This window comes from Primulina huaijiensis, unplaced genomic scaffold (assembly GCF_012295235.1).
Source record: "Primulina huaijiensis isolate GDHJ02 unplaced genomic scaffold, ASM1229523v2 scaffold4153, whole genome shotgun sequence".
NCBI classification, from domain to species: Eukaryota; Viridiplantae; Streptophyta; class Magnoliopsida; order Lamiales; family Gesneriaceae; genus Primulina; species Primulina huaijiensis.
Window position 1 is genome coordinate 25,506 of NW_027359894.1, and position 26,924 is coordinate 52,429.

The 26,924-nt window shown below is 33.5% G+C and overlaps 2 protein-coding genes across 3 annotated transcripts; both read right to left on the minus strand.

Annotated features, from left to right (window-relative positions):
- Nucleotides 1-9,855: 9,855 nt before the first annotated feature.
- On the minus strand, nucleotides 9,856-11,284 carry LOC140969410 (zinc-finger homeodomain protein 8-like). Its single transcript, XM_073430738.1, has one exon. The coding sequence runs from the start codon at nucleotides 11,122-11,124 to the stop codon at nucleotides 10,060-10,062; it is 1,065 nt and encodes a 354-aa protein (XP_073286839.1). The 5' UTR covers nucleotides 11,125-11,284; the 3' UTR covers nucleotides 9,856-10,059.
- A 4,468-nt stretch (nucleotides 11,285-15,752) lies between these two features.
- On the minus strand, nucleotides 15,753-26,289 carry LOC140969409 (structural maintenance of chromosomes protein 4). 2 transcript variants are annotated; one of them, XM_073430736.1, is made up of 28 exons: nucleotides 26,019-26,288; nucleotides 25,825-25,914; nucleotides 25,424-25,525; nucleotides 25,126-25,302; nucleotides 24,894-25,024; nucleotides 24,088-24,166; nucleotides 23,848-24,005; nucleotides 23,686-23,761; nucleotides 23,361-23,489; nucleotides 23,154-23,298; nucleotides 22,739-22,869; nucleotides 22,322-22,474; nucleotides 22,051-22,240; nucleotides 20,985-21,118; nucleotides 20,155-20,313; nucleotides 19,437-19,745; nucleotides 19,152-19,328; nucleotides 18,740-18,823; nucleotides 18,423-18,632; nucleotides 18,239-18,328; nucleotides 18,036-18,157; nucleotides 17,742-17,897; nucleotides 17,545-17,652; nucleotides 17,390-17,450; nucleotides 16,786-16,920; nucleotides 16,356-16,443; nucleotides 16,169-16,241; nucleotides 15,753-16,079 (listed from the first exon to the last, which is right to left on the minus strand). In XM_073430736.1, exons 1-28 carry the CDS (start codon nucleotides 26,163-26,165, stop codon nucleotides 15,959-15,961), a joined length of 3,735 nt encoding a protein of 1,244 aa, XP_073286837.1. In that variant the 5' UTR covers nucleotides 26,166-26,288; the 3' UTR covers nucleotides 15,753-15,958. The 2 variants fall into 2 exon arrangements, with proteins under 2 accessions (XP_073286837.1, XP_073286838.1); XM_073430737.1 differs by lacking the exons at nucleotides 15,753-16,079; nucleotides 16,169-16,241; nucleotides 16,356-16,443; nucleotides 17,390-17,450 and having other exon boundaries at nucleotides 16,818-16,920; nucleotides 26,019-26,289.
- Between the last annotated feature and the right edge of the window lie 635 nt (nucleotides 26,290-26,924).

Sequence of the window (26,924 nt, forward strand, 5' to 3'; positions counted from 1 at the left end):
ATATATTTGTTGTCAAAGTTTATAAGGTGGCCTATAGTTGCTGTGCCATTTATCAACTTTATTTATTTATTTTTATTGAAAAGACTACAATCAGGGAAAAAATTGGTTCAGAAATGGAAGAAATTATTAAGAAGCATCCATTCGTGGCATGCACGAATGAAAAGAGTTGAGTCCCACCGACTTAATTCAAATATTTAACAAAATCTTGTGTGAATGTGTTGTCCGAAAAAATATTCGTGGAAGAAATCGAGCTTATAAATATTGATCAAATATTAATCTATTCCACGACTCGGACACTCATAAGAAGCAATTTTATTTATATATTTAATATGAAAATAATAGTTATTATTAAAAATGTTACTAAATTTTCACTTTTATATATATTAAAAAAAACGTATATGAATGTGGAATGATATATATCTTTCAATTTCACTTAAAACGAATTATTTAAGAGTGTAACGTTTCAATGTTTGTGTCATTAATACCGAGTATTCCTTTTCCGTAATTACAGGTGACATGTCACAATTGATAAGCTATGGTTCTTGAAATTTGAATTCATTATTATAATATATTATTGTTGTTATTATTATTATTTAGAAAGAAATTTGAAATGTTAAATAGTATTGTCTTGTAAGTTGCCACAGCATAGATTCATTAATAATTATTGCAAGATTTCGGACCTCTCCATCATAATTCATAACTAACCAACCCCTCGCACTCCTAAATTTTTGTTAAAAAATATATATAATTAATGGCATTTATTATTCAACTAAATTCTATTTAATTTTTTTTAACAAAAAGAGATCAAGCCTTGTTGAATTCGTGTTAGGTTACAAGAATACTTACACAAACATTATATATATATATTCAAAAGTTGCAATGGGATGATATAAGTCTAATTAATATTTAAATAGTATGTTGCTTTGAATTACAGTTCTCTATTATCATATTTAACTAAAACTGGTTCTTATGAGTATTAGAAATCTACCACAATAAATTAAATTGGTATGTAGGGGTGTCAATCGGGTCGGGTTTCGGGTCAAGTCGCAAAATTTTTTTACTTTTTTTTCAACCTGAACCCAAACCAATCCGAAAACCTCAACCCGAACACGAACCCGTCTAACCCGCCTAACGAATTTTACTTATTTATTTTATTTTTTAAAAAAAATTAATGAAAAAAATTCGAAAAAATAAAAAATAATAATAATATTTTAATTTAAACACATAATAACAAAATTTCCGATTTAAATTTGAAAGTTTAATTATAGAAAATTAAAAATATATATACTAAATCAAATAAACAATTGTTAAAAAAATAAAAAATATACAAAATAAATATTAAATGATGAAAATTTATCATATAAATATACAATATATAAAAATATAGGTAATATTTTTTTTAAAAAAAGTTTTCGGGTCAACCCGCGACCCAACCCGAAACCTGTCTAACCTAGCAATAAACCGAACTCACCCAACCCGAACCTGATTTTTTTCGTGTTGGATCGTGTCAGGTTGACGGGTCGTGTTGCATTTTGCCACCCCTATTGGTATGTTACTTGATAGGATGTTTCTGACATAACATCAAGCATATCACCAATGTCCACAATAGAAAGTGCAATGCAAGAAGTTAGAAATATCTTTCCTTAAATAAAAAATTTGCACGAGTTTTTGCCTAATTTCTACAAGACACAACCCGTCATTTTCCCCTTGAGTAATTCTAAACAAAGCTTGCCTTCACTTGGAAGTGTAATAATATATCGGGCCAGGCATGCTTATCGGTTCCACCGGACCGGTTTCGGACCGGTTCCTACCGGTTCTAGGTCCGGTAAACTTGGAACCGGTCCGAACCGGTTACGAACCGGTTACGAACCGGTTCCGGTTCCAAGTTCAAATACTTGGAACCAATCCGAACCAAGACCGGTTCGGATTCTAATAAACCGGTTCCGGTTTGGTTCAAACCGGTTCCGAACTTTAATTTAATATATTTTACTATATAATTAAAATTAGTCATATTAATTGAGAATTTTTTATTTAGAATTTTGATTGCAAATAATTATGATTACATAAAAAAATTTTAACAGAATACCTTATACATTTACTTTTACAATTGTTAATCTAAAATTCATCACGATTTATTAAAATATATTTAGAATATTCTGGATCTTCGTCGGAACTTGAGCTTTGGAATTCGTCGATCGCGCCAGAGGTCCTATTCTTTTTTTCTGCTGCAAACCAATCTTGTAGGCACGTTAGCATGGAAAGTGTTTCTGGCTTTAAATTAGTTCTTTGGTCACCAATGATTCTTCCACATACTGAAAATGCTGATTCGGAAGCTACACTTGAACTTTGAATGGGTAGGACATCTCTTGCAATTGCAGATAACACTGGATAAAGTTTAGAATTTACTTTCCACCAATCAAGAACATCGAAATTATCCGTAGTCTCAATATATTGACTTAGATAAATTTGGATCTCATTGTAATTGGTTGTTGTCACCGATTTTCCTTTGAACTTTTGTCGTTTCAAACTTTGAAAGAAGTTCAGTGCTCCACTTTTGCTCTTATATGTCGGCATCTCCTCCGACTGCGCACTCAGTTCATCACATTGTTCACTAGCATACAAATCAAACAATTCTTGGAGAGAATGCATGATTGACTTCTTTTGATCGTCAACATTCTTCCCAAGAAATTTAGCATAATATTCAAAGAACACGTCTAATCCTCCTTGATTTTGAGTAGGATCAAGTAATGTTGCTAAACCATGCACGATTGGGATAGTTTCCCAATATTTTAAAAATTTGTTTTCCATATTTGCAACAAAATCACGCATAATAGAATCATCGCGATATTCAATAAATTTATAAAACATATTGAAAAACAAAGGTAGAAACATGGTTGAAGTAGGGTAGTTAATGCCAGAAAATTTTTCGGTTGCTTCTTTAAAAATTTCTAACAAAGAAACACATTTACTCAAAATATTCCAATCATCGTCTGTTAGCATTAAAGCTTGTGTTGTAATATTATTATAATACGGAGTAACTAAATCTTGAAAACGTAATAAAGTATGAAGCAAGTGATATAAAGAATTCCATCTAGTTTCAATAGGAAGAGGAAATTTTTTAAATTTAATTCCGGTTGATTCGACTAGTGCTTTCCAGTCACGTCCATATCTTCTTTCACGTAATAATTTCCCACATAATTTGAATTTTTCTATTACAGTGGACATTTGTTCATCACAAGCACATTTAACACATAAGTTGATAATATGACACGCACATCTAACATGAAGCAAATTACCTTCTAAAATTGGTTTTAGTGAATCTTTAAGATATTTAATTGCAAGAGTATTGGCACTCGCATTATCTAACGTTATCGACATTATTTTATTTTGTATGCCATAAATCTTAACAACATTTAAAACATATCTAGCTATAGTGTATGCGTTGTGAGACGATTCTAAATGATCTAGCGCTAAAATTCTTTTTTGCATAGTCCAAGTTTCGTCAATCCAATGACATGTAACAACAAGATATGATTCATATTTTAAATTAGTCCAAATATCAGTTGTCAAACTAACTCTACAAGAAATATTTGAAAGATGCGATTTTAGTGTTTCTTTATATTCTTTGTAAATATCAAAACAATATTTTTTAAGTGTGTGCCTAGAAATATTATGAAAACCAGGTTGAATAGTACTAGTAAATTCAACAAAACCTTCTTGTTCAGCTATTATAAAAGGTTGACAACATTTGGTAACAAACTTTACGATAGCTTTCCGAGAAATTTCTTTTGTAATTGTAAAAGCTTTACCACTAAAAGGATTAATTTGTTGTTGTATTGGTTCCCTACCAAATGGTTGTAGCGTATCAGGATCAAGTTTGTGTACCTTAACTAAATGTTTTTTCAAAGTACCGGTACCACCGGAACCACCGCCCGTTTTGTAAGAATACCTCGTTTTACAAATTTTACAAACGGCAAAAGAGTTATTCGTACCTTGTTGTTCAATATCAAAGTGATCCCAAACTTTGCTTCGCTTTGCACGGGCTGTCGTCGTGCTCGTTGACATTGTGATGCTTGCTCGAGTAGACGATGGCGTCCCTACATCTTTGTTGGGGAGTTCCATGGCTTCTTCATCCTCGTGACCAGGTTCAACTTCATCAAAGTCGGGAATGTAGCCAAAATGTTCACCAAAATCGGGAGCGTATTCGTCACGACCACCACGACGGTTTGAAGACGATGCCATTGAAATTCAAATATTTGTATGAGTAAATTGCGAAATATTAAATAAATAACAATAAAAATAATATGGATTATAGATAAAATTATAACACAATTATTGAATATATTTGGAGAAATGATAGCAAAGAAATATATTGATTGTAGAGAAATGAGAAGTTGAGAGAAAATTGATATGTGAAATATGAAAAATGACTTGTATTTATAGGTGATTTTGAGGGTTAAAAAATAAATATATATTTGCAATTTGACCCCCAAAATTGGGGGCCAAATGGAAAAAAAAAAAATAAACCATTTCAGTAGCCGTTTTTCCCCGGCTACTGCCTTGGTTTATTTTTTTTTTTTTAAATTCGATTGTCGGATCCGGGTCCGGTTTCGGGTCCGGTTCCGGGTCGGTTCCGGCCCGAACCGGTCCGTTAAGCATGCCTATATCGGGCTCTGTCACATGAAAAAATTAAACACATGCATCATTATCGGATTTAATTCGCAAATGTTTTATGGGCAAACAAATGGAACCAATCCAATATCCGTCACGTGAAGTGGCTCAAATTAGGGTTTTTGTGTGTAATAGAAATAGCTGTCTCTATTCATGCTATGATAGGCATTTTCAACACTCACCCATCTCCACTGCCCCGACATGGCACGAGACACTACTTAAGACCCCATCCCCACAAAATTAAAAAGACTCCCTTTTTCAATCTCGTCAATTTATGTTAAGTTAATCACGTGTGCGTTCACTAAATCTCTATCTAATAGTGGATTTCGAAAAATAACATGTTCAATTTTGTGTTTTGGTCATGTAATTATCCGACTTATACTACAAAAAATGTCATACGACAACGGTTTTTAACCGTTGTCGTAGCCATTTTAAAACGGTTGTTAAAGCCCCTTTGGTTAAATGGTTTGCTCAAAGACAACGGTTTTTAACCGTTGTTGTAGCTAAATTTGCGACGGTTTTTGAAAACCCGTCGCAAATAATATTTGCGATGGTTTTTGAAAAACTGTCGCCAATTAGAGACGGAAATCACACGACAACGGTTTTTAAACTGTTGTCTTCGACAAGAAAAAATTCAGAAAGACAACGATTTTAACGAAAACCATTGTTAAAAGGAAAAAAGACAACGGTTTCTGATAAAACCGTTGTCTTTTGAGTATGGTTGTATATTGAATTTCTTGTAGTGTCATGAGAAATAGTAGATGTGGTCCAACCTATAATTTTGTTCGGGAACTTGGGAGTCTTGGATCATTTTAATTGCTAATTATGTGCTGGATAATTTTTGTGATTTTTTTTATTTGTGAAAAGCTTGCAGTGTCGAGAGACACCACATTACCAAAAACTAAGACAACTCGATCTTTATAATTCGTCTCTAGACCGTGCAACGAGATATGATCCATTAGTTTAGCGATACATTAATGATTATTACGTTGATATAATATGATGGGAACCGAGGACCCATCGGAGCCTAATTGGCTGATCTCCCAAGGAACTGAGGTGTAAAAGTCCGGGATGATCAGGTTGGGTACGGCGGTCCCATGGGAGACCTCCCAACCTTGTGGGGGTGTGTCCATGTCTGAATATTGAGAGCTCATGAAACGACTTGTGTTATTTCTTTAATCACTATTCTTATTTGAGTATTAGAGAGAATATACTTTAGATCAAGAATTAACAACTGAAAAGTCATGAAGTTTAGAAGATATTAAAAGGGTGTCATATACAAGATGACAATTCAATACATAACGTTGGACTTGGGTAGATCTGATATCATGTTAAGACTATGAACTTGTGTCTAACTTCACCCAAAAAATCTCAAGCGAGAATATTGTCTAAGTTCATGTATACAACTCTCTCAACCATTTGATTTAGTCGACATGAAATATCTAACATGATGCAACAAAAATGTGTAATCAACTAACGTCTAATGATTCGCACCAAACAATAACCAATTAACCCAGACACAAATAATATAAAAATTATTAAACTTTGGAAATAAAATAAAATAAAATTTATTTTAGAATATTAAGTAATGTGCTTATCTTCATAATAATAATAAAGAAACACATTACTGAATACGACGAAAGTCGAAATGCAAGTTGCAAGATGTGCTTTTTTATTCAAAATTTTTTTATGTCATTTCTATTTTTATTAAAAAAAAATTAAATAAAGCAAAAGGAAAATTATGAATCACTTAATCAGCCCAATTAAATCGTGATAAGTCCTATAAAAAAAATTACATAGAAAATCCTCAAGTTGACAAGTCACATTCGACCCTTATCTTGTTGAAAATGAATGTTCATTACATTGCATTATTGTATTTTTTCAGGAAAAAAAAATATTTAAACCTTTTTTTTTTTCCAAAATTCACACAACTTAAAAAATCTGCATGCTTAGATAAACGATAATCGCCACAAAAAAAAAATCATTTTTCCATATATATTCCGAACAATGCTTAGAAACTGAGCAGGTTATATAAATATATATTCGTGTAGACATATCGAAATATTTATCAAATATTTATTTTTAGTGTTTTCAAACTTCTAGTCGATAAAATATTTGAAAATCCACGTAAAATCTAATAAACACTTGAAATAAACTGGCGTAAATATTATATTTATGTAAAACGGATTGATTAATCACTTGATAAGTCAGCAGCATCTTCATCGCTACCCAAAATTCCATCGAAGTGGGCCTTTTTTAAAAGTGATTGAAACTCGCATATTCTGACTCGATTGAGTACGCAATTAGATCGTAATTTGGTCTTATGTTAAATAAATGCAACATGTTTCTATTTTCTTTGTGGGGGAATATATGCCGAGCATAGAGGCATTTTCTTGCTTGTTCAAATGAAATTATAAGAACGGGAGAAAGCCAAAATTGGTTCTGTAAGTCTGTATGCTGTTCATNCTATCTATAAAAGAATTTTCAAAAAATTATACAAGTACAATTATATTTAATGAGATAAAAGGTTAAGTTTATAAATTCTGGGTTACAACTCAAAGACTAATTAACTCACATTTCTAACAAAATTAAGCATCAAATTTGCTTAAAATTATTAATTTTTCTCTCCCCAAAAAATAAAAATAAAAAATAATAATAAATAAAGGTTACCTTTAACAAGGAACCACTTATTCCAAGATAAAAACCCCAAACAAAAAGTGAAAGTAAAATTATATGCTTAATGATGAAGTGGTCCTCCAGATTTGGCAAGTGCTTCTTAAACATACAACGAATAAATGATTATTTAATTTATTTTAAGATTATAAGACAAGTACTTGGCCATTTCATAAATTTAATTTAATAATTAATAATAAATAAATAAACATTGAACTCCGATTTGCTCTGCTAAAGAGAACATATGGATTGACAAACTATTACGTACCTTAATATTCAATAACACTTACCACATCTAAATTACAAGAGGTTTAAATATTCGCTATATACTCTCAAATTGACACAAATATGGTGAAACAACAATAATTGCTCTCCTTGATGCAAGGATCGAAACATAACGTAACTGTTATCATAAACTATAGTTTTCGGTAAAACAACAAACGTCTAATTCTACGATTATAAAGTGTTTAACTAAACTTATTTAAAGTAGTTTATAATCTTATTATCAAATAAAAGTTACATTTTCAATTTCAATGAGTAACAAGGTCATCCAATGGGAGGGAAGAATTATTAATACGTGGTGTTTGGATTACTGCATTGTTCAAAATATTTAAATTGCATTGTTCTTATCAACTATAGTTTTTATAAAAACAAGCGCTCGATCATAATGGGAGGAAAGAATTATTAATACTTGGTATTTGGATTGCTTCATTGTTCAAAATATTTAAGTTGCATTGTCTTGATTCAGATATTGTCATTAGTGCGGATTTTTTTTAGAAAACAGAAAAAACATTGGGACAATGATTATGTGTCTTAGCTACAATATAAATATAAATACAATATACTTGTATATATTATATAGAAATTATTATATAAGTATAATTACGTTAATATGATATATTTTCAGCTATATATGTTACGCATAATCTCACCAATTAATGAAAGCACTGACCCATACTTTTGGTTGTTGAAATGAATCCTTATTGCACAAGGTGGGATGCACCCCTCCAATAAAACAACTTTACTGATTTCACCATTCACCAAATTCATATTATTATTTTAGGACAGAAGCTGATTCTGTTTTTACAAACGCATACAACTATTCGAAATCAAGTTTGCAACTTTTAACATATATATATATATATATATACACGTACAAAAACTCATGTGAGACGGTCTCACGAATCAATTTCGTGAGACAAATATTCTATTTTGAGCATCCATGAAAAAATAAAACCCAAAATAAATCAACTTTAAGAATAATTTTCCATATAAAAAATTAATTACCCGTATCAATTGATTTAACCAATTATATTCATTCCAATACTTCCCTTAAAAGGAAAGTAACATGCATGGAGATCGCAATAGGTTGAGAAGTTAGATTAGCTAAGTAGGTAATTATCATTTGTATTATTATTTAATGAATCCCACCAAACATATCTTATAGCTACCAAATCTTACATATATTTTTTAATTATGATGTCCGAAAAGGAACATTCCGATGTTACAACTAAAGCTAATTGCCACATTAAGGGAGATATGCAATTAATAAACCTACCATTATATTTTGATTAAACACTTTCAATTGTTAAATTTGGTTATTAATCATTGATATCTCCATATGGAAACAAAGTGCCACCAAAACACACACAACAATAAAGTTTTATAATAAATAAAAAAATCGTCGGTCTTAATTTACAAATTTAAAAACTCAAATATTTGATTCATGAGTAGGTCTTTTGTGAGACGGTCTCACGAATCTTTATCTGTGAGACAGATCAACCTTACCGATATTTACAATAAAAAATAATAATCTTAGCATAAAAAGTAATATTTTTTCATGGATGACTCAAATAAGATATCTGTCTCACAAAATACGACCCGTGAGACCGTCTCACACAAGTTTTTGCCTTGATTCATTCTTTTTTTTTTTTAATGAAAATGTAACTTACATAATAATCTGCAAACCATGTTAGTCAAAAAAAACGGATTTGACAAACTAGGCACAATATACGATTAAATAATAATTAAGAATTATTTATAGTAAAAAACCAGTAGATGTTTTGTTTGCCAGCAGACCAGTTGTGCACGACAGAGATAAAGATTAAAGGAAGATATAGGAAAAAGGCATGAGAAATTACACAAAAATATCATTAAATTAAGTAGATAGGAATCGGAATAAATATTATATTATATGAATTAAAATCTTAGAGATAAGCATGTAAGTATATCTTCTCCGCTCAGATCAAGAAAGAATCGTGTAATCTCAGAAAGATTCGATAAAATTATTTAATACTCCCACTTTCTGCTGCTTCGTCTCGGACAAAACCACTCATCTGTTCCTTAACACAGACAGAAAATTTGTGTTCTTTTTCCCTACAAGCCCGCTAATTAATGAGCTACAGATTAAAAGTTGAAAAACAAAATCATAAAATAAATTTGTAGAATAATTTACAGGGAATTAATGGAGCTGGAGATTTCATGGAATTCAAGATTTGGAGATGGGAAAAATAAACGAATAAATAAAGCATCCAATCATTCTCAATTGTGATCCCAAGAAACTGGATGGATATATTTGATAGCTACTAGCTTAATGATTAAAGAAAGATTTAAGAAAATAAAAATCTAGTAACCATAATTCTAGCAGCCTCCATTGATGGCATTCATTCAAGCTTTTCTCGCTATCTAATGCTTATTTTCAATGGCATCAAAAGATCAAGAAGAAGAAGAAGACCCATTAGTGCCCAGAACATGAGCAGTGTGGCTCAAATCTTGTCCATGGATGCTGTGTTTCATGTCATTATTGCTTTCAAGGTGGTGGTGGTGGACGGCTGTGGAGGCGGCAGCTGGGGAGGAGGTGCCACCGATGGAACCGTAGTCGATGCCATTAGTATTGAGGGATTTATCAGTAAGATTGTTAGTTAACTGGGGTTGAGGTTGATCTTTTTTGGCCAGTGTGCTCTTGTTATTGTGCATCCACACTTTGAAAACCCCTCTGTCGATTGCGGCTTCGCTGCAGAATTCTGAGATCAAATCCTCGTCTTTCTTCTGCATTTTCCAGCCGATTCTTTCAGCGAGTTCGAACATTCTCTCCTTCTGATCCTGCGTGAACTTCGTCCGGAAACGCTTGCGGCCGTTTGGGCTGGACGAGAGAGGGGTAGAAGAAGCGTTTATGGAGATGGGAATTGGCTGGTTACTGTCCGGAGGCGGGCCGGACAAGCCATGGCTCAGCGCAAGTAACATATGGGGCGCCGATGGGTAGTACGAGGAAGAGATCGGCGGGGGGGACGGGGAATTGTTCGGGCTGCTGCTGTTCCCGCGGTTAAAAGCGACAACCGGAGGGAGAGGGTGGTGGCGGTGGTGGGGCTGGTACTCCAAAGCCGGAGTAGCATTCTGCAGAACAAGCGGCGGCTCATCAGGCTCTCGGCGGTGGAAGTTCCGGTGACAACCGCACGCCGCGCATTTCAGCGAGGTGGGCTCCGCCTGGTTGGACGCAGGAGACGGCATAAACTCACCACAGCCATCGACGGCATGGCCCCCGAGGCTCGCGGCGTGGTTCTTCAAGCATTCCTTGTAAGTGACCACCACGGGATGGTGGCCGCCGAGAACATAACCACCACCGTGGTGGATGTGCAGCGGCGCGTGACGCTTCAGCACGCCGTTGCTGAAGGGAGACGGCTTGCTGGCAGGCTGGATCCTGGTCGAAGTTTCGCTGTCAGCTTCCGGAGTCTTGAGTACAGTCGCATTACTGGGTGTTGAATTGCTCAACGGTTGATCCATGAAAGGTGAAACAACATCAAAAAAGATGGAATCTTTGGTGTAATTTGCTAAGAAATCAGTGCGACAGAATCAAGAATTAGGGTTTTCAGAGGGAACAGAGCCATTTGAGCTGGAGAGGAGAGATGGGAGTGATACTGTAGATAGATAATAGAAAAATCTTTGGTTTATGTGGTTGAGTTTGTAAACCCGGTCGGTGTTAATTAAATTAACCCGAGTTCAAATCTGTGGTTAACTTTTGGCTCAAGCTTAACCATCTGTCAGATGCTTTGTCATGTGAATAATAAATATAGCTTACTTACCCATTTCGTCTTACAATTATTATATTTTGCTTTTACTAGTCAAAATTATATTTTTATTACATTTTCATTATTTTTATCGTTTAATTTATAATATTATTTTTTTAAATCTAATATATTTATTTTTCCGATGAAAAATGACAAAAATAAAATAAATATAACTTAGCGTAATACGACTCTAAATCGACCGAGAATATAACTACAGAAATGTAATATCAATTTTTATTGTTATTTTATGATTGAGTGTATGATAAATTGGCCTTCAGTCTCCAGTCGTCGATTTTTTTTTTCAGTCCTTGAGTACTTTTTAGTACCACATTTCCACATGAAGTGTACCACATTTTGTNGGGGTCGTGATCGATTTCACGTCGAATCCGATTCTGAAAACACTGTTTGAAATTACATGCATAACTTTTTTTTAAAAGAAAAAAAAAAGAAAGTAAATGAGTCAACCTAGTGAATCCAATCTATTGGATCCACACGTGTATATAGTAAATTTGTTTTTAAAAAATGAAAGTACCAATAATTTCTCCACCTTCAATTTAATTAAATTCTCACTAATTATTTATTTATATTATATAATAGTAAATAAATGAAATTAAATTCTAAGAAATTATTATTATTATTTATTATCAATGAAAAGTCGGAATAATTTCAGTGAATATTGATTGCATGAGAGTTATATATTACACAATTATTTACCATATAAATGTACAGTTGACAGAGTCAGAGCAGTGTCCTGCTGCATTTACTGAATTCGGCAAAATCCCCATTACACCCACCACACCCGAACAAAGCCCGGACCTCCCAAACACAACCTCACTAATTGCCTTTTGGCCACTCCTCATTTGCTTTTTTTCATCATCTTTCACAATCATACTTCCCCCCTTAAAAAAAAATAAAAAAATTACCCTATATTTATTTACTCTTTTCATTCCCATTGATCGGAAGAAAAAAAATTTTGTTGAAAAAAATCTAAGTTTTGAATAGGTTTCGGATGGGACGATCTCATAGATAAGAGATACATATAATAAAATTGATCTGTGAGACGATCTCATAAAAATTTATGTATTATATTTAATTCTATCATATATTTTATTTATTGATTGATGTAGTAGATATCTTATTCGTCATCTGAAAAATTATTTTTCATGTTTCTTTAATCAAATTCAGATTGCCAAGTCCAAGACAAAAGTAAATGGTTTTACTTAGTAGAAACATATCTATTCAAAATGTAAGATATTTTTATATATAACTAAAATTATACAACAACCGATATTCATTTCATATTGATTAATCGACTCAATCGGTTCTTGTGTTACATGCAACTTAGGTATAAATATATATACTTANCTAAAAATATACAACAACCGATATTCATTTCATATTGATTAATCGACTCATTCGGTTCTTGTGTTACATGCAACTTAGGTATAAATATATATACTTAGTCCTTTAAAAGATTCCTACAATATACATTTCGATTATGATTTACTCAAAATAATAATATTTATTATTATTATAATGATAATTAAAGAATATTTTTATATTTTTTTAAAAAAAAAGAAGAGAAAAAAGACAAATATAATTCGTAATCCGCTCTTGATTCCTGATGAAAAAAAAAAGAAATTAAAAAACGTAAAAAAACCAATAGCTATTTTCCACCTTGGGACTTAAGATTTATTTGGAGTTTAGTGCATGGAGGATGAGGTGTTTAATTACTAAATAAACACTCCAAACATCTATAAGTACCCTCAACATTTAATGATCTATTTATGCCACATAAAAAATTTTAATTTTTATGTGACAAACATTATATAATCTAATTGAATAAGAATCTCATGAGATGATCTTACGGATCTTTTTAATAATGAAATGAGTCAACATTACCTATATTTACAATAAAAAATAACAATTTTGGCATAGAAAATATATTTTTTCATGGGTGACCCAAAAGGAATATTCGTCTCACACATAAGAGTTTTGTGATTAAAAATACAGATTATTTAGACATCCGATCTCACTTTGGTGTTTTTTTAGGTTTCCGATCTTCATGATTTTAAAATTTTAGGATTCTCTGGTTGACAATTTATGATTAATTGGTTGAAAAAAATACGTAATCATGAGTGTAAAATAATGTTTAAGTATGAAGCCATTTACATAAATACACAATACCGCAAGTTTCATGATTTTATTAAATGAAGGTGGTTTTTTAGATCGAAATTTGTATAACATAAAAATTTTTTGGCTAAGTTGACGATTGTTACAATTGAGTTTGGATTATGAGTTTCGTTCTAAAATTAAGATCTTAGTCCCAGATGAATAAAAAATCATCGCGATCTAGGCCTGTATTCGGAGTTTCCTTGGGGTTGGTAAGGCGCTCATCCGAAGTTGGAGAATTAAATAAAAAAAAAACTTTCTCAAGTCAAGAGGAATGCATCAAGAAAACTGCCCTTTCATATAGATTGTCGTGGCATGAACTTTGTCAATAGATTCCTAGCTTCCTATTGATCTTGATTAGTTCCAGCTTCGTTTTTTTTTTTTTGAGAGTTATCTTTCTGGACCGGACCCATTTTTAGACCGTCTCCTGAACCACCTGCTTATCCTGCATGTGCTTTCGGGGCCCCCACTCATTCAATCACTAGCAATCGTCGCTTAATATTAGCGACGGTTTATAGTTAACCTGTCGTTAAATTAGCGACGGTTTTATTCAAATAAACCGTCGCTAAATTAGCGACGGTTTTGTTCAAGTAAACTGTCGTTACATGCGACGGTTTTTGAGAAACTGTCGCTGCAAAATAGCGACGCGACCTCCTGTTACTGTTTTCCAGAACCGTCGATAGAACCGTCGCTTAACCCTTTTAGCGACTGTCACCGTCGCTAACCCTGTTTTCTTTTTTTTTTTTTTTTTTTTNTTTTTAAGGGAAATAAAAAAAGAAACAATTACTCGTGGATTAAAATTTTTTTTTTCTAAAATAACATGCATTAATTTTTTACTTTAAAAAATTTTCAATGCAATTTTGAATAGCAAAATATTAATAATATTTTTAAATTATTTAAAATAGTCCATTATTTGCAAAACTTTAAATTTTTTTTTTATTTAAATACTTATTTTTCGTTAATATTTATTTATGTTTTACTACCTTATCTATAAAATTCATAAAGTATTTAATTAAATTATATAAAAATGTATATATTATCGATTTTAATTTTTCCACAATGTGCTAGTGTCATTTAATGTGTAGCGTTTACGTAAATTATACATAGAAAAGGAACTGATGAAGTCATAATGATCGGAATGTGTGACTAATCAAAGCATTGAAAATCGTAATTTCAAAGTTATTAATTTGGGAGGAATGTTAGTCAATTAATTAAAGTCCATGACATTGAGCCGACGAATTTGTGTTTTCAAATTAAATCCCGTCACATAAATAAATAAAATACATATATATATCACTATACAACTAACTGCATCAACACTTATTGTAAAAAGTAAAAACAAAAGACGAAAATTATCTTATATAAAATTAATAACAATTTAGATCTTATAAAACTTAAACCACGACTTTGACGTTTCTTCACGTTTTTTTTAAAGCTTGGATATGATGTACTAAGCTTCCTATTTTTACATCTTGGTACACTTCCCGTCCTTAGATGGGGTAGGGCGGGCGGTCATATTTTGGGTAGGTCTCTAAAACGAAATGAAATCATTTGCTCTATTTTGCGAACCAAATCATGCTACATAGATGCACATCAAACACGAGTTTAATTATATGCAGCATATATTTGCCAAAAATTTAAAGATTAAGACCAATTATGCCAACAGCCAATATATGCTGCATAATTGAAGCAAAAAATATCTATCAAACTTTGAAAACCCGACCAATCCAAGATTGAAAAAATTATTTTCGATACAAGAGTGATGAGAGGATCCAGATCCAATTACCCTAATCAATTATTGTGATAGGAAGGTACTTCAAAATTTTAATTACTCATTCTTCCAAAAAAATAATTAATTAATTAATTACCCATACCACACCTTAAAAGTCACACTTCTGCACGAGCCAAGGTACCACATGCATTTTGTGATTTATAAATTCCTAGTGATTTTCTTTTTTAAGGGTTAATCATCACTATTAATTGCGCTACTCATAAAGGCTTAAAGCTAGTCCACACTCCAGCCTGCCATTGCTCGACTATAGGTTTACTTATTTATTGTGCCTATTGTATTCTGTTAACAATTGTCATAGTTTAACTATTTCTCTTTAAGATCCCCAACTCTGTTCTAGCAATCATCACTACTAGTAGCAACAGTTTTTATTTAACCGTGAAATTGCAGCAAATTATCACGACGAATTAAAAAGAACAATCGCAAAATGTGCTGGGTTTAGTTTGAAATGAAAGCAGCAACTATTAAACTGTCGATATGTGCTACAATGGTATTGCGTTTTTTGTAGTGTGATCCCTCCTGATGAAACTGAACTCTAGAAGAAAGAGTAGACCCAATTATAGAATTGACAATTTCCGATCAAGGATTTTTAAGAAGCCTGCCCACAAACCGCGAAGCTTCCGGGGTTGATTGTAATACTCTTGGTGCAATTATCGGTTTTGTAGATTCCAACAAGTCGATCCGCTAGCTCAAACATGTTATTTCGGAGGCTGCGATGCAAGGACAACTTTCAGAATACGTCGCACTTAACATTCCATGCAAAGGAAAATCTGATTACGAAGGGTTGATTTCATTTCACCTTATGATGATGAATTGTGCATCCTTGGTACGATCTTTCACATAATGCCCGACAATCGAAACGTTCTTGAAATCTAGTGGTACGTGCAAAAGACGTTGCAATGAAAAGACATTTGCAAAAAAGGGTTAGATGAGGAAAACAGTTTCAACAACAAACCCAAAAGTGAAGAGATAAATGCACAGCATACCTAAAGCGGCATCAATTTCATCCATCACGTACAGTGGAGTAGGCTTGTAGTGGTGCAGAGCAAAAACAAGAGCTAACGAGCTGAGTGTCTGAGGGTGGGCATCAAAAAGACCAATCAAGATGCTGAACATTTTAAGGTGAGTTCGGAGTGGAAATCTTTATGGAACCCATATGATTCGATGCAATTCATTGCCAAAGGTGCAAGGAATGAACATGATAATACAAGGAAAACATAAAATAATGGCACGCACGATTTACATCGAAAACTCGATTGAAAACTTTCCCTATGATAATTGAATATTGCAAAGTGTTTTTAACGGAAATTTATATGGTTCTCAAAAAACCTAGAAAACAAAAACAAATATAATCTCGCGAGCTTTCAAGCCAAACCAAATAGAATCAAGGTCACCATGTTCTAACAATTGGATTACCTTTTCACCACCAGATAAGTTGGCTATATTCTTCCAGCTCTTCTTGGGAGGTCTGACGCTGAATACAACACCTTCAGAAAAAGGATCCAAGGAATCAACTAACTCCAGTTCTGCGTCACCTCCCAGAGTAATCATCTGTAGCAGGAATGAGGAGAGCTACTATTAATAAGGTAAGAAATCAGCGCCTTTTAAAGGACACTATACCTCTATGGTTATACCAAAACCAAAAATGTGAGAAAGTGAACTACAAAATCATCAAGGCACGGAAATTCTAAAAATTAACTACAAAATATGTGAGAAAGTGAACTACAAAATACCTCTATGATTTTATGGTTTTTTAGGTTTTAAAAATTAATATGATTATTTATTTATTATTTAAAATAAAATTCTAAAAGTTCAAGTTTATAAATATAAAATACTAACTTTAAATTTTATTTTAAAAAATCAAGTGAACTCGCGTTTATTCACGCTTTTGCCTGGAGCAAAGCTTTTTCCTTACGCTTCGTACTTAAACCGCTTCTTTTTCATGCCTTCAAGAACACATGACACAAAACAAAACTAGAGCAAGAGGAAACAAATTAATATTCAGACTGTCTCGTTAAACCTGATACATCTCTTTTACTTTCAATGATATTGTGTTGAAACCAGCCATAAACTCGTCTAACCTGGAAACAATGGAAGATACATGTGATTTTCAGTAACCGGTAAACGAGGCCTGGAAATAGTCAAATAAATATATTGGCCAAATCAAATATTTACCTCCTCTTCCTCCAATCATCATACTGCTTCTTTATATCATCACGCTGTTGAGTAACTAAATTAAGTTCTTCAACACGCTGATTGTACGAGGATACTTTTTTTCGGTACCTGATAAAAAAGTTAGTGACCAGATGTTATCAAACAGAGATACATCCCTAACTACTTATAGCTTATAAATAGCCAAAGTCAATGCCTACTCTGCAATCGAGTCAAGATTAGGATTCATGTCTTTAAGTTGAGCTTCGATAAGGGCCACCATCTCAATTGCCCTCTTAAGGTCACATGTCTCACCAAGAGTAACCTCATTCAATGTTGCTTGAACCTTTTCTGCCTCCACCATATCCTTCTGAATCCTGTAAAAGAATAGTAACTAAGAATAAACAGTACATCCATCTAACAGGAAGAAAAAATTCATCAAAAGCAGGAAAAGAGGGTTGGAAAGATCAAATATCGTTAGTACTATAATTCTGCAATCGGGACTAAATGCTTACTGTTCCATTTGCTTTGAAAAAGCAATTTGTAGATCATCAAGTTTTTTCTTGTATCCTTTCCCCTTAATATCCAACTCTTTACAGGTTTTCTTCATATCTTGTAACTTGTAGTCAACATCCACCTGAATCATCAATTATAGAGAGTTTATAAACGACTTAGAAAAAGAAAAAGGGAAAGGAAGGAAAATAAAAGCCTAGCAGACCTCAGTTGCCCGCAGTTCATCCACAGTTTTCTTCAGTTTTTCATAGTCAGATTTTGCTTTATTGAGGACATCTTTGTGTTGATCAATTAACTAAACATAAACAATTAAATGCTGTGAAAACAACCCTACAGCAATTCACAAGTCAAACGTCCATTGTCACATGCACACACAAACAAAAGCTGACCTCCTGCGTTTTCTTATAATTCTCTTGAACAGTAAAAGCTTTCTGCTCAATTTCTGTAAAGATGAGACGTAGCTTCTCCCTTTCCTGAGTAAGACGTGCCTTCTCATTTTTTGACTCTTCTATTCCCTTTGTCAGTTTCTTCATCATTTTCTGGCCTGTCTCTATTTGAACTTTGCGGCGGTTGATTTCAGTGCTACTTTTATCAATATCCTGTTCAAGCAAACATAGTGTGCCAAGTAAATATGCACGCTGAGGAAAATTCAGTGGATTATTACATGATATACGACTTGAATGATCACCAGCAATCCTATACTTACAGACTGAATTTTGCTAACCGCAGACTTCTGGTTTTTCAATTTTTCTCCGCCAGCATTTTCTATTTTATTCTGAAGCTCCAAAGCCTACGAGAATGACTTAAGCTGTAACAGATTCCAGAACGATAATTGGTATGGAAATTGATTCGAGTATAAAAGATATTTATTGGGACATTTTCAAAAGCATAATTGTGAATTACAATCCGCAATTTCAGCAAACTTGCAAAGCTATTTTTAATTCCTGAATAAAAAATGTTGAAAGAAAGATGTTGCCCGTGGACTTCCGAAAGCAAAATTATTAAGGATGGACAAAGTAGAATCAGTGCGGTGCCAATTTGTTGACAAGAATCGGCGTTTAAAGAGAGTAATTTGCAGCAATACTAACTAGTCATATTAGTATGCCCAAGTGACAAACCTTCTCCTTCAGCTGTTTTGAACCAAGCATAAGCCTATTGATTTCTTTCTCTTCAGCACAGATTATGTTACCCAGCTCCTCTAGCCTATCAACCTCGTCCTTGATTGGGACAGAAGCCGCCTTGAGGGAATCCATTTGTTTTTCTAGATCATCATGTTGCAATTTCAGACTGTGCGCCTGTTAGAAACAAATAGTCAGACTTAGCATACAATTATAAAAACACTAGACTTAGCATACAATTAGCATAGGAATGATGATGAGAAGATTATAAAAACACTAGAGCACCTCCTTTTGACTTTTCGCTAATTCCATTTCCAGGTGTGCTATTGTTTTCTCAGAGGCTTGATAACTCTTTACAGCACAAGAAATTTCACTGCGTAGATTACTTAGGCTTTCAACAAAAGCGGAAAGCTCCTTTTCAGCATTTGCAACTGCTTCTCCAGACACACTGGCAACTCGAATAGATGAACCCATTTTACCTCCACGTGGCCTGTTTCCCCCACCAGTCATAGTACCAGATTTTTCAAAAAGTGCACCATCAAGTGTTACGACCCGCCAGAATTCCGTCTTTCCACCATAAGCAATGCGCGTTGCCTACAGTGGCAGGATAAATTGCAAGAAAAACAGTTTGAGTGCAAAGTTACTCCTATGATATCACATGGGTACTTATAATACATTTTAATGCATATAAGTTCACGATGTTAACGAAAATAATCATTTGGACATAAATTTGTAAAGAGCAGAAACTACCGTGTATATTTCAAAATTTCTAACTATTTAGCGATATAAGAGATGTTCTTTCAGAGTTGGGTTTCTAAGGTTTAGACATAAGCTCTTGCAGCACATAAATAAAATCAAGAAACAGCAACATGAACAGTATCAACAAGTAAAATTTACATCATCAGATTGGTCTAATCCTCATTACAGTAGATACTTCTAACAATTATATTTTTAAAATTTAGACCGCCAAATAAAATATCTTCATTTAATGTGGTTGCTATACCTGATCAATATCCACAGCCAGAACTGTGTTCCTTAGTGCAGCATAGAAAGCAAGTTTCATCCTCTCATCCTGAACCTTAATCAAATCAAATAGACGTGGAACTCCTTCTGGTGTAGCCACATTTTCCTTTAATCTAGGCACATGTTCAACTTGTTTCTCCTGCAAACAATCAACATCTAATTTGTTAGCATGCAATAAGTTCATGCACACACGTTTTGGCTCATACGTATTCAACTCAGTTTACATTCTCTCCATCCAGCCCAAGATTCTTGACTAATGTGATAGAAACGATAAATTTCCAAAAATCCATGTCATCAACACAACTAGGTTAGCCGTCATTATCATAATCCTTGATGGATGAACAATGGCAAAGTCTAGCCGGCAAGAAATATGCCTAGATAAAGAATGGCAAAGTCATAAAAAGCTACTCTGAAACTATTCTCATCAATTGGAGCTTCATACATAGAACTCTGATAAGTAATAAGATGAATTCAACGGAAACCGGCAAAGAGCAGAACCTTCGTATTTTGTAGAGGAAATAACAGTTCCAAAGAAACATTGCAACACAAGTGAAAGCTCCGATAATATAATTGTCACGGAAATTTTTAGATTATAGCATCGCAGAAAATTGTATTCCTTGTGTTACTCCAGAGGAAACAGCATAACCAATCAGCAGCTAATAATCATATTTGTTTCATTAAAATCTGTAAATGTAATTATGTAACAGCAGATTGACTTGTGGCAAATCAAGTAGGACAAGTAGGAACTTCAAACTTCTTAAACGGAATTATTGATTTACAAAATCATAAAAAGTGGAACGATTGATGTACCAAAATCATAAAAGTTGCAACACCAAGATTTTTGCTACGAAGCAACTCCACGCATGCTTGGGCTGCAGCAGTTGTCTCAACAACGATGTAATCTAATCCAGGACATGCAGTTGATATGGCAACATCATATTTTGCTGCAAAATGGCACTCAATAGTTTTACTGTTTTAGAAGTACAACCAAGAAGGATGAAGCAAGAAAACAATCTCCCTAAGAAGATATAATGGCGCCTTAACGGTGAAAGAGTTTATTATACAAAAGAAACATATTTTCTGATTGTATAAGAATTTTTTAGAACTTAAATAACGTTCAATTCTCAATGACAACTTTAAGAAAGCTTCTATGATTGTTCAAGCCAGTGACATCACCAATGCAAATTAATAATTGGAAACTCGTGACTGAAGAAAAACAAAAACTCTGCTTAGCAATCAGAAGAAGCGATCAGGTCATTAATTTCTCAATTATGTCATACTTCAAAATAGAATATTTGAGGTCAAATTGATACTTCTCAATCATGCAGTTCTCTAAACAATTACCATCATCTTTCAAAAGTTCTAATTATGTGGTCTAAATCTTATCATATGAAAATGCAAAGCATTATAGAATAAGCTTAGCTACAAGTGTGGATATTTCAAGAAAATGTTGGAATATTGTCAACGTTGTATCTGATTTTGATCGTATTTTCAACAAACAAAACATTATCAGAAAACAAGCACCTGTCTTAGTCGTGTGGCGAATGGCGAGAGATTTTATGAGACCAAAACAAAGAAGGAATTGATGGGTGCAGCTCAAATATAGTAATACAACCTCTTTTTGAAGTTAAACAAGGTTGAAAGTAAAAGGATCAAGATGGTAAGTGCTAGCACAATACAAAGTGAAACAATGGGAAAAAAATCATATGCAACACTCAATTCTGCAAAGTGGATGCTGCTAGTGTTGAAGACGGTATTTTTGTTTGTACATTATGTAGTCATATTTAATGAATTCAGAGATGCCTATTTCCCAGAGAAAATTGCAGCAAATTATGTTTTAGCTTAGCATGTGTGCGAGCACACACGAGATGCTCACCATCAATAGCCCCTAGATCTCCCATTCGTCCATATATTCCATGAATATGGTTTGATTCCTTAGCTAGCAGTATTGCTTTTAAAACAGATCCATGATTCTTTTCAGATTCCATAGTGGATAAAAGGTCAGTAACCTTTAGTCTTGCAGTTTGCTCTAAAGGAATCAACCTTTCTTGTTCTTTGATGCATGTCTGCCAGGTGCCAAATGGCTCAATAATTAAGTCACAAATGACAACATACATGAGGACCAAAATTGTTATCAGGCTGCTTACTTGCTCTATTTTATGAGATTCAGATGCTTCAAGTTTATGTCTCTTTAGGTCATTTTGAATAGTCTTAACAACTGAAGACTTGGTCTCAATGCTCTTTTCCAATTCACTTATCTGCTTCTGTGCTTCTTCATAAGCAGCACAACCAGCTCCGTGCTGTGATACGAAATGATCATTCATAAAGAGGTTGGAGCAATCTATCCACAAAAGGAACTGAATCCAAAATCTCAAAAAGTTTTCAGTTTCCAGAGAGAATTTTGAGGCCATTGCCCAAGGGTTGCTTAAAATGGAATAAAAAATTGTATCATAATTTCTTGCAGCGTAAGAAATGTTCAACGTTCAATGATTAGAAAATTGAATTCATCGAAAAGATGAGAAAATGCGAAGAGTAAAACGTATCAATTAAGTTACCAACCTCACCTTTTCATTCAAAAGATTTTTCTCGGTCATTGCAACTTCAAGTTTTCCTCTACTCTCAATCAATTGTTTTTCCCAAGGTTCTAGTTCGGCACGAACATCAGCAAGCTCACTACGGAAAACTTCGGTCTCAGCTGTTTGTAAGCAAAGGACCAAAAACCAAGTTCTTTACACAATTAATAGCAAGACCAACAAGAAATGAAATAAATTCAAGCTAAGAGTAAACTCATATTAACTTGTATTCATTTCTTAACTGAAACTTCTATAATATAATATTTTCCTTTACTCTAAATCATGCGATTCATAACCATCAACTACAACAGAAACAATCACATTCCCGGTATTTGATTTATAGGTCAACTTCTTACACAAAAATGAAATACACTGTCACTGATTTAAAGTTCCAACACAGACCTACCTCTAGAATTTTCCTTGATTTCTTCCAAGATTTTTTCCTCGTCAACTAAAAGCTTTTGCAGTTTGGGAATGCCTTCCTCAAGCTGAGGAATCAAATTCTGAGACTCCTCACACTCTCGAGTAATATCAGCAATTTTGGTAGAATCCTGCAGAGGATAAATAAATAAAAATTTCACTACAGACAAGATGAAACTTCTTCTTTGCATACCTTGTCTAGCTTGTCATCAACTTTTTTTATCTTTTGCTTCAAATGCTTAAAATCTTCCCGATACTTCAAGTCCTGCCTTTCAAATTCCTTAAACTCATCCTTGCAATGCCTGAGTCCACTATCTAGTTCCTGAAATTTCCCGGCAACAGTTTCAAACTAAAACATTTAGGAAGTTAAGCACATTTTCAAAAAAACAAAAGAAAAGGAATAATTGTTAAAAGAATGACAATATCAGAACATGAAAGGCACAGAAACCTAAAAAATTCAGTCAACAGAACTTTAACAAGCCAGACTATGGGTGCTTCAGAAAGATAGAAGTACGAACCTCTTGTGTCTTCATATACTTCACATGCAAATCTTCAAGTTCTTTCAATGTTTTGGTATTTTCTTTAATTTTTTGCCTGTAAAGATAACCCCGTTACATTTCAGGTTTAGCATAATTTCCTAGCAGATATGTAGTAATCCAACCTCAAGCAGACAGAACAACCTTTCAATCTTCACATTTTCTTCCAGGCTCAGAACATTTTCCCGCAGCTTCTCTAGTTCAGTTGCATTATTTTCAGAGGCCAGATTGGTAGCTTTCTCTTGCCATTTCAACATAGACAATTCTTTAAGCATGTAGGCTTCTGCCTCATTCTTCACTCCCTGGCATAATCAGAACATAAATACTACACTTTAAGAGCGAACTGCAAAACATATACCATTTAAACATCAACATATAAATTACCTCCAAGTTCTCTCTTTCTTTCTCAGCTAACTTTACCATCTGAACCACTCCAGACCTTTTCTCATTAAGTGCTTCCAGTCTACAGGATAGGAAAAATATGTAAAAACTTAAATTAGAAATACTTTTCACCTTTATACAATGTAGTGATTTAATTTGGATGGCCGTTGGAAACCAAAAAATATTACAAAATGCGTGCCATCAGTGGTTTAATGAGGGGCAGTTGAAAAATACATTCCTGCCACATAAGATGCTTAGGTGTTCACACAATTTTGGCCACATTTGAGGATCACAAGTGTTCGCATACAAGACCTGGTAATGTGAAGATAACGGTCTTCATAACCAATAGAGTTTTGACAAAATTCTACGTGAAATACCATACAGATTACAGAATGATTTGTTGTTTTCTTCTGCACAGTTTCTCCATCCTGTCAGAAATAAAACCTCAAAGGTGTGTGCCATTTTCACAGGCCACGAGAGGCTTTTAAGAATCTAGCCCATAACTCACTGAGATTCATATGCTTCTACACTTAGTACTTAGCTCCGTCAAATAACCAGGTCAGTGAACAAGATCTCGGTTGTGAGTTCTTAGAGCACAGAAAAGCTACATCAACATCAAACATAAATTTCTTCTTAAGAATTTGGATAAAATAGCATGACATGACCTCTATTTGTGTATTTTCTTAACTTCATCGAAAGTTAGTCCATCCAATGAATGAAAGAAATAGAAGATTCTTGATCACTTGATGCTTACAAAAATCGCATGCATAATGGAATTTATGGCTTCAAGAATGGAGCACGTTACTTACTCTTTAAAAGATTCATCAATCTTCTCTACATATTTGTTAGTTCCAATTATATCCTCAAGATACTCAAGAAAACCTTCATCATGGGATCCCTGGGCCTTTGGCTTCATTAATGATATTTGCTCGACTTCACCCTGAGAAAAGGCTATGTATTATTAAAATGACATAAACTTCACCATCTAAGTCAAACTAAAAATACTATGGAAAATATTCAGGAACAAAAAAATAATGGAACCTGAAGAATTAAGAAACGGTTGTTATCAAGGTCGACACCTTTTCCTTTTAACAGCTTGGTCACCTCTGTAAAGTTACTTGCTCGATCATTAATGTAGTATTTAGAGGAGTTGTCGCGGAATGCAACTCGAGTAATTGCAAAATCACTTCCAGGAACAGCTTCATAACTTCCATCATCCTATATCGAGACAAGTATAATTATTCACTTAAAACTAGGACAGAAATACCTAAAAACCTTCATGTACAACAAAAGCAATACAGAACAACGTTCAGGAAGGGCCAATTTATATGGGTAATACCTTATCAGTGATATCCTGAAAGTGAACTGATACAGCAGCGCTGTCCAGATTCTGATGATTTGTTGAATTATGAATAAGCTCTGACACTTTATTAAGACGCATCTGCAAGCATAATAAATCAAATTCAGAATATCGATAACCAGATCAGCATAATTATATGTGGATAACTATGTTGGCTCAAAATTCTGAAGAAAAACTTCCTGCATTCTCAGTCGGCAACAGAAATACACCAGAACAACTGAGGTGAACTCTAGTGAATTCCAATACATAAAACAAAAAAAACATCATCATATTGTCTCTTAGCTCTCACTTTAGCATTATATCCGTAATAATAAAGCATACATAGGTTAGACATGGGGAAATTCTAAAATAGAGCTAAAAATGTTGACAAAATAATTTACCTGTTTAGCTCGTTTCCCAAACACGAACAGCATTGCATCTATCACATTGCTCTTCCCGCTTCCATTCGGACCAACCACCGCAGAGAAGCTCTAACCATGGAAATAAGAAAAATTCAACTTGTTCTATGATAGAAAATCGTAAACCATGAAATCAAGTAAAAAAAATTGAAGGAAACAGAGAAAAAATTCCAAACCTTGTGAAAAGGGCCAACACGCTGTTCGCCTGCATAGGATTTGAAATTCTTCATCACCATCTCCTTGATAAATAGCCTCGCTGCTCCGGACGCTGGCCGAGTGGGTTCGGCCATGAACTCGTCGGCGTTCACAGTAGTTGATTCCATCAGTCGCGATTTTGAGATAAAATCTGTCGATTAAACCCAATTCTCGCTCTCGGTCAGTTGAATCATCTCCTGTCGCGGTCAAAGGAGGTTTCCACGTTTGGGAAATGTACAGATGTTTCGGATTTGGGCGGGAATTTGAAATTCAGTTTAGAATATTTATTTTATTTTTTGAGATTTTTGTTTTTTAACTTCCATCAACTATTTTATTAAGAAAATGATCACTTCAAATACACATGAAAAAAAATTTTCTTAATTAAATAATTTATTGAAGTTATTTTACAAATTTTCTCTTTTTTTTTTGTCTCGCTCCTCTGGCTGAACAATCCGATGTAGAACATGCATTTTGATACACATTATATTTTTTAAAAAAATTAATTAACGGAGAGGTTTGGAAACTACTTATCATAAAAGTTAAAACCATGGATAGGAGAAAAGATGTATCGGTGCATGCAAGTATTTGGAAACTATATATTGAGTGAGATTAAACAACCAATTAATTAAGATAATAATTTTAAAAAATCACATCAACAAAAGAAAAAACCTATATATCATCTAAAGTTATACATATAAGATCAATATATATAGTTTCCGTATCTATATTTAATATTAGTATACCGACGCACGCGTTGCATGTTATTTGACTTACGTTTAAATTATGAACAAAATGTAATTAGAAGAAATAGTGATGTACTACATTTTAATTTTGATATATCAATTTTAAAAAAATAAATAAAAAAAGAAAGAGAAAAAATACCAAAG